Source organism: Oncorhynchus kisutch, linkage group LG29 (assembly GCF_002021735.2).
Source record: "Oncorhynchus kisutch isolate 150728-3 linkage group LG29, Okis_V2, whole genome shotgun sequence".
NCBI lineage: Eukaryota > Metazoa > Chordata > Actinopteri > Salmoniformes > Salmonidae > Oncorhynchus > Oncorhynchus kisutch.
In genome coordinates this window covers 9,079,336-9,086,565 of record NC_034202.2, presented here as the reverse complement: position 1 = coordinate 9,086,565, position 7,230 = coordinate 9,079,336, and the positions used below count along the sequence as shown (strand labels likewise).

At 48.0% G+C, this 7,230-nt stretch overlaps 1 protein-coding gene across 5 annotated transcripts; it reads right to left on the bottom strand.

Annotated features, from left to right (window-relative positions):
* Positions 1-931: 931 nt before the first annotated feature.
* Positions 932-5,408, bottom strand: atg10 (ATG10 autophagy related 10 homolog (S. cerevisiae)). Of its 5 annotated transcripts, none has more exons than XM_031809109.1 (6): positions 5,223-5,408; positions 4,513-4,619; positions 3,509-3,773; positions 2,110-2,207; positions 1,890-1,987; positions 934-1,794 (listed from the first exon to the last, which is right to left on the bottom strand). In XM_031809109.1, exons 2-6 carry the CDS (start codon positions 4,615-4,617, stop codon positions 1,560-1,562), a joined length of 801 nt encoding a protein of 266 aa, XP_031664969.1. In that variant the 5' UTR covers positions 4,618-4,619; positions 5,223-5,408; the 3' UTR covers positions 934-1,559. The 5 variants fall into 5 exon arrangements, with proteins under 5 accessions (XP_031664968.1, XP_031664969.1, XP_031664971.1 ...); XM_031809111.1 differs by lacking the exon at positions 5,223-5,408 and adding an exon at positions 4,995-5,205 and having other exon boundaries at positions 936-1,794; XM_031809112.1 differs by lacking the exon at positions 5,223-5,408 and adding an exon at positions 4,878-4,986 and having other exon boundaries at positions 937-1,794.
* Positions 5,409-7,230: the final 1,822 nt, after the last annotated feature.

Sequence of the window (7,230 nt, the reverse complement as noted above, 5' to 3'; positions counted from 1 at the left end):
GAGATGATATGGCCATGAGCAAGGAAGTGAAGGAGCAAAATGAAGAATTGTCACAAACTTGTGAAAGTACCATCCGTGGATAAGGTTGTCAGTGCCAGCCAGCAGTGTGTGTGTGTGTGTGTCAGTAACGTTCTCCAGATGGCTCTCTTCCGTGTGTTAGGATCTAGATCAGAGGGAGGCATGTTAACATGACCAGCGTGACTCCCAACCTCCTGTAAACCACTGTGTGTGCGTGTGTATATGTTGTGACCAAGAGAGAAAGACAAAGAAATAGGGGGAAATCGAGAGAAATGGGGACCGAAATGGAGAGAAAGAGAGGGCGAGTGTTCCACTGGCAGTGTGCCCTGTATAAAAGCTCTGACATAACCAGTTACGTGGGACTATTTTATGGCTCTCCAGGGGAGTAACGCACACTGATCGCACACAGGGGAGTAACGCACACTGTAGTCTGCGCCTGGGTGTGCGATCAGCAGAAGCAGTGCTATCATCCCCGGTAGTTTGTTTCCCGGGGGGGGGGGGACCTCTCGCTACGTTCATACTTGTATGCGTGTGTCTTTTGTGTGTGTGCCATAAACAGCCATGTGTTTCCAATTGTTGTTTATCCAGGGTTGGCATTGAGGAACGTCAGCAAACACAATGCTTTCTTTTAAAAACAGGGTTAACTGATTACACACACACACTTTAATCTGACACTGTCAGAGCTCTCCCTTGGGACATTTATATCAGCATTTCTGTTAGGGTTGCTCGTGTGAACAGATTGTACATATGGTCCCCATAGTCATTACCATAAGAGTGGCTGATGTATACAGTTTGTATTGAACTGTTTCTCCCCCCCCCCCCCCCGTCAGAGACAAACAGGAATCTTACCGAATCTGGAACTGAAAAAAATATGGAGTTTCGGTTTTCAAAAATCTTCACAATGCAGGCCAAAAACAGTGTGTTTGTCATCAACTTTATTGCAAAGAAATCAAAAAGTTCCGACATGATTGTTGGACATGTTAGGTGATAATTAGAGGTGTACTTAACTTTAAGGTCATAGGGAACATAAGTTACATCTGACGTCATCTTCAGTCCCCTTTCCAGGGACAAAATAGACGTTCATTTGTCTTATTCCAAAACAACTTTGTCAAAGACAGAGTAGCTCCCATAGAAATCAATAGACATCTCTTTCGTTGCGCTGTGGTTGTCTAGCCTCCTAAGACCAGGTCTGCTCTGACAAAAGGAGAAGTGTCATGTTTCACCCTTTCACAGGTATCAGCACTGAAGCCCATAGTAAGACCCTGTCCCAGATCTATACGTCATCCCCGCTCCCTCTTCTCATCCATCACCTGATCTGATTCAACCTAGCAGTTCTGACAGGCCTGTAGAATTGCAGTAATGTTTCTCACCACTAGGTGCCAGCAGTGCTTCATGTAACGGTTCTCTCTAGAGACTTGCTGTGAAAAGCAGCTGCCATGTCCTCCATCTCATGCCCACTGGACAGGCCTCATCAACACATCTCAAGCTGATGTCAAATCTGGCTCCAATGGAAATTCGCTTTGGAATTATGGGAGAACCATTCAGCCTGGCTTTGTCCCTAGGGCTGGGGGCTGTGGAGAGCTGGAGGGGGGCTGTGGAGAGCTGGAGGGGGGCTGTGGAGAGCTGGAGGGGGGCTGTGGAGAGCTGGAGGGGGGCTGTGGAGAGCTGGAGGGGGTGTGCGGGGGTTCAGGTACCTGTGTACAGTAGCTCAGAGGAACGTCCAGTCCCACAACAGGACCCACCACACTGAGCCAGGTCACAATGTAGTTCACCTGTCTGCACAGCGGTCAGAGGGCAAAGGTCACACAGGAGAACACACACACAGGTGTAATACTTTCAGATAGAAGACACATGTTGAGTCTCAAACTCACCGGTGTTCGTCCAGGGCAGCTTTTAGAACAGGCATCATGAACTCTTCTGTCCTGCAGGGGTGGAGCACAAAGAACGACTGGCCTAGCAACGGGTGTTCCTAGAGAGAGAGAGACAGAAGATTGAGTGTGGTGTCGAGTAGAAGTGGGAGATTTATGGAGGAAAGAGATCAAGAGAGGGATACAATCTTACCGGGAAAAGAGAGAGGAGAGTGGTACCAACCTGTTGTGTGATTGTGTCCCAGGGTCTGTGCTGTAGTCGCTGTCTGTAGTTAGGATGAACACTGTCCCATACCTCCTCGAGACAGAGACTCCTACCCTCTGACAGAGAGAGAGAGCGAGACAGGGAGCGAGAGCGAGACAGGGAGCGAGAGTGAGCGAGACAGGGAGAGAGAAACAGAGCGAGACAGGGAGAGAGAGAAACAGAGCGAGACAGGGAGAGAGAGAAACAGAGCGAGACAGGGAGAGAGAGAAACAGAGCGAGACAGGGAGAGAGAGAAACAGAGCGAGACAGGGAGAGAGAGAAACAGAGCGAGACAGGGAGAGAGAGAAACAGAGCGAGACCGGAGAGCGAGAGAGACAGGGAGAGAGAGAGCGAGAGAGAGCGAGAGAGACAGGGAGAGAGAGAGCGAGAGAGACAGGGAGAGAGAGAGCGAGAGAGACAGGGAGAGAGAGCGAGAGAGACAGGGAGAGAGAGAGCGAGAGAGACAGGGAGAGAGAGAGCGAGAGAGACAGGGAGAGAGAGAGCGAGAGAGACAGGGAGAGAGAGAGCGAGAGAGACAGGGAGAGAGAGAGCGAGAGAGACAGGGAGAGAGAGAGCGAGAGAGACAGGGAGAGAGAGAGCGAGAGAGACAGGGAGAGAGAGAGCGAGAGAGACAGGGAGAGAGACAGGGAGAGAGAGAGCGAGAGAGACCGGGAGAGAGAGAGCGAGAGAGACCGGGAGAGAGAGAGCGAGAGAGACAGGGAGAGAGAGAGCGAGAGAGAGCGAGAGAGACAGGGAGAGAGAGAGCGAGAGAGACAGGGAGAGAGAGCGAGAGAGACAGGGAGAGAGAGAGCGAGAGAGACGGAGAGAGAGAGCGAGAGAGACAGGGAGAGAGAGAGCGAGAGAGACAGGGAGAGAGAGAGCGAGAGAGACAGGGAGAGAGAGAGCGAGAGAGACAGGGAGAGAGAGAGCGAGAGAGACAGGGAGAGAGAGAGCGAGAGAGACAGGGAGAGAGAGAGCGAGAGAGACAGGGAGAGAGAGAGCGAGAGAGACAGGGAGAGAGAGAGCGAGAGAGACAGGGAGAGAGAGAGCGAGAGAGACAGGGAGAGAGAGAGCGAGAGAGACAGGGAGAGAGAGAGCGAGAGAGACAGGGAGAGAGAGAGCGAGAGAGACAGGGAGAGAGAGAGCGAGAGAGACAGGGAGAGAGAGAGCGAGAGAGACAGGGAGAGAGAGAGCGAGAGAGACAGGGAGAGAGAGAGCGAGAGAGACAGGGAGAGAGAGAGCGAGAGAGACAGGGAGAGAGAGCGAGACGGGGACCAGTAAGTGTATAATGAAGTGGACGGCTGAAGACAATGCAAATCCTGTATTTGCAATGTATTACTTCAAATAACCATTCAGCCAGTACTGTCTGGCTACATACCCAGGGTTGAGGCTCTGAAGTAGAGGACAGGAGTTTGGTAGCTGCAGGAGTAGAGGATATGGTATTCATACTGAACGACACTGCTACTACTGCTCTCCTCCTGTATACAACACACTGCGCCATCATCATCTTCATCATCATTATGGAAAGAGAGGGAGAAGGTCCTCTCCTGGTGCTGGTCTGAACTGTTTCCTTGCTGGTCCAGGTTACATCTGGTTCTGCCGGTCCCCAGGGCAGTCTTCCTCAGGTAGCCCTCCTCAGAACCCTTGAATGGAAACAATATTATTAATCAATTGCATTTTATAAAAAGACCTTTCCACATTAGTAGTCACAAAGTGCTTTACAGTTTCCTGGCCTCAACCCCAAAGAGCAAAGCAGAAGTGAAAGCACAGTGGCCAGGAAAAACACAGATGGAAGAAACCTAAGAAGAAACCGAGAGAGGAAGCCGGTTTAGCGGTGGCTCCAATCTTCATTATTTGTTATGCCAAGATTTTTTTTTGGGGGGGGGGGGGGGGTCAAAAAATGACTACAATTACCAGAATTCAGCTAAAATCTGCTCAAGTATTCCCACAACTAATTAAAACATATATATAAAAAAGTGCTTGTATCAATATAATAAAAATGTATGAAATGATTTTATGTTGAAATACCATCTATTTTTGGGCTTAGTTGTGGTCAAGTTACATCCACTCTGACAAAAATCATCCCGTGGCTTAATCTAGTTGCATACCCCTGCTCTACTGATTCACACGCACCGGATTCCATTGAGACAGACAAACATTCCTCACTCAGCTTCTTCAAGCGACTGGGATAGTCAAGCACCCTAAAAAGGACCTTTCTAACCTTTCCTTAACCCTAATTCTGTGTAACCCAAACTAGCCCAACTATACTCTTCTCAATGATGACTAACCTTTCCTTTCCCCTAAATAGTGTAGGCCTACCGCAAATAAAACTCTACCCTCTACCCTCTATCCTAAAAACACTCTCCCTCCTCCACCCCATACCTTCACTTGTTCCCAGCTCCAGCCGTCACAGAGGGAGTGGGAGTGTTGGAGGAGAAGCTGGCAGCACTGACAGAACGTCTCCTCATCCAGAAAACAGCTACTCATCTCTGGAGTAGGAAATTGTGGAATAGGCAGAGATGAGGACAAGAGAACATCATATGTTAAGCCAGATTCGTGGAAATAAGTCTGTCTCAATGCACACAGATCTACTGGCAGGTAGCTTACTGAAACTAGCTAACTAACACACGTCTGTATATTCAGGTTGCAGTTATACAGTGTTGTAGATAGTTAGATAGCTGGCTTTAAACATGTAACATTAGAATGTTTGATCAACGTTTCTGGAAGTGAGAATGCGATATTTGTACATGAAAGCTGCAACGCAATAGCCTTGTTTGACGCGGTAACAACACGAGATCAAATGTTTTGTTTTTTGCAAGTTTGGTTTATCACGCTGATTTTCGTTGAAAGCAAGACTAAAATACCGAAATCAGCTTTAGGGTGCGGTATGGCCAATGATTGCAATTCACATCAGATGTGCGGGTGATTTTAGTGCCTATTGATGCATTAAACGAGAGATCAGCGGCCGATAATCTGGTGGCCATCGATGAATGCAATAGGCCAATACTGTTCAAGGTTTTCAGTCTTTAATGTTCCCGAGGAAATGTACAACACGCTAAAAGCACACTCTGAAAACAAAACACGTTCCTTACCGGGGCAACTTCCGGGATCTCGTTTGCGGATGGAGAATGAGGAAAGAGCCAATCAGATTTGGCGCTAATAAACCGCCCCTTGTGCTAAACTGACTGAATTCCACGATCCCTTACCATTGAGTTACTGTATGTTCCTCACAGGTGGTTTCTAGTGAATTCATTTAATTATTCATTGTAATTATTTGTCTAGATAATTTTAAGTATAAGAAATATTGATGGTTATTATGTCACACGTAGTTTGCTGTGATTCCAGTGCAACTGTTTTGTTGTTCTTCTTCTCCATCTCTTTCGGTATTATGGCGGTTCACAAACAAATGTTATAGGTGCATGTCGCCACCTACCGTATGGGCTGTGTTTCAGCCTAAATGTCCCTACCAGCTAACCCTGCTCCCAAAACCTCCCCACTATCCCACCACTTAGGTCTGATCCTAGTCCAGAGACACTATCGTTCAAAACGTCCTGTAACTCTTCTGCAGTAAAATCTCACACACCCAAGTATGTCTCTGCAGCTGCCACCGCAGCATCTGTCCTCTTGTGATTTACCTTCTATTCCTGTGGTACAATTTGACAACCATGGCCATGAAGAAGAAAGTACTCTACCGAAGCACACGTTACTCCTATAACTCTATTGGCCTCGGCTTACTCACAGGATCTTAGGATCCCTCACCCTGGACCCATCTTCCTCTACAACTTGTTTTTCACTGCCTGTCTCTCACCGGACACCTCTGATCTCCAGCACCACGGGTACCGCTACAGCAGTGGAGGCTGCTGAGGGGAGGGCGACTCATATAATGGCTGGAACGGAGCAAATGGAATGGCATCACACCATGTGTTTGATGTATTTGATACCATTCCACTGATTCTGCTCCAGCCATTACCACAGACATGTCCTCCCCAATTAAGGTGCCACCAACCTCATGTGCCCTATAGTTTACACAAACAACTTTTCCCACCGATACTACACACTCCTATGTCTCATCTCCTCCTGCACACTTCTCACATCTAGGAATCTCCCACCTACACACTGCTGCCACATGACCATAAGCTTGGCATCTGAAACACTGAAATGGCTTCGGGACAAAGTCTCTCACGGCATAACTGACACATCCCAATTTGACTTTGTCTGGTAAAGACGCCGCATCAAAACTCAGTAGTACAGACAGTGTCATCTCTGTTTCACCACGCACTCCACCGGGTCTGCGTCCCGATGGCGAACGGCGGGCTTCAAAGACACCGGGAATCTTCAACTTTAGTTGATCCTCTTCAACACTTAATGCCCATTCCAGTTATCACTCCTTTCGACGACGCCCTGCTCCGGAGAGGAAGGCAAATGAGTCAATGAGTCAATTTCACCAACCCAATATTCCCCAACCTCCTCTCCACCCAACCTGACACCCCATATGGATCAGCCAGAAGGCAAGGATCCGTTCTCTCCAAAAACCTCTCCCACTGAGCCAAAATCATCACATCACATTTATCCTCATTCTTGTCATGTTCAATTTCCTCCTGCAACAATCCCTATTCACTTTCAATATGTTCCACTTTCTTCGTTTTCTTCCTGCCCGCCTTCTTACCAACCTCTGTGGGTTCCTCTGACTCCATCTCCAAATCCGACAGCCATTCGGGCGTAGGCCTACCCGCCATCTTCTCCATGACCCTGACTCTCGGTGGCTGTTCTTTCGGCTTCATCGGGCCAGGGTTCCAGTCTGGAAGCTTTTGACTGCACCTACAGCTTCGGTACTGCAGTTTAACTGATTTATGGCTTACAAAGACAATTCTTTTTAATGGTCCCCCCCATAGACAAGTCAAAATTGAAAACTCCGAATGAGACACTTTAGTCATCACCTTTGTCCACAAAACATCCATTGAATTTTTCAAATTATTGTCACAGAGGCCGTTTTGTGTTTTTTTTCATCACTCACACCCGAAGATATACAATTATTATATTCACGCACTGAGGTCATGACCCCAGCTAGATAGGGGAAGTACCGGTTGGCTTGTTAAGCTG

Excerpts from the sequence above, each read along its gene's own strand:
- atg10 (XM_031809109.1), bottom strand. The coding sequence starts at position 4,617 with ATGAGTAGCTGTTTTCTGGATGAGGAGACGTTCTGTCAGTGCTGCCAG. Across the intron at positions 3,774-4,512 it reads GGAGCTGGGAACAAGTGAAG|GGTTCTGAGGAGGGCTACCT; the intron begins GTATGGGGTGGA and ends TTTCCATTCAAG. Across the intron at positions 1,988-2,109 it reads GGGACACAATCACACAACAG|GAACACCCGTTGCTAGGCCA; the intron begins GTTGGTACCACT and ends CTCTCTCTCTAG.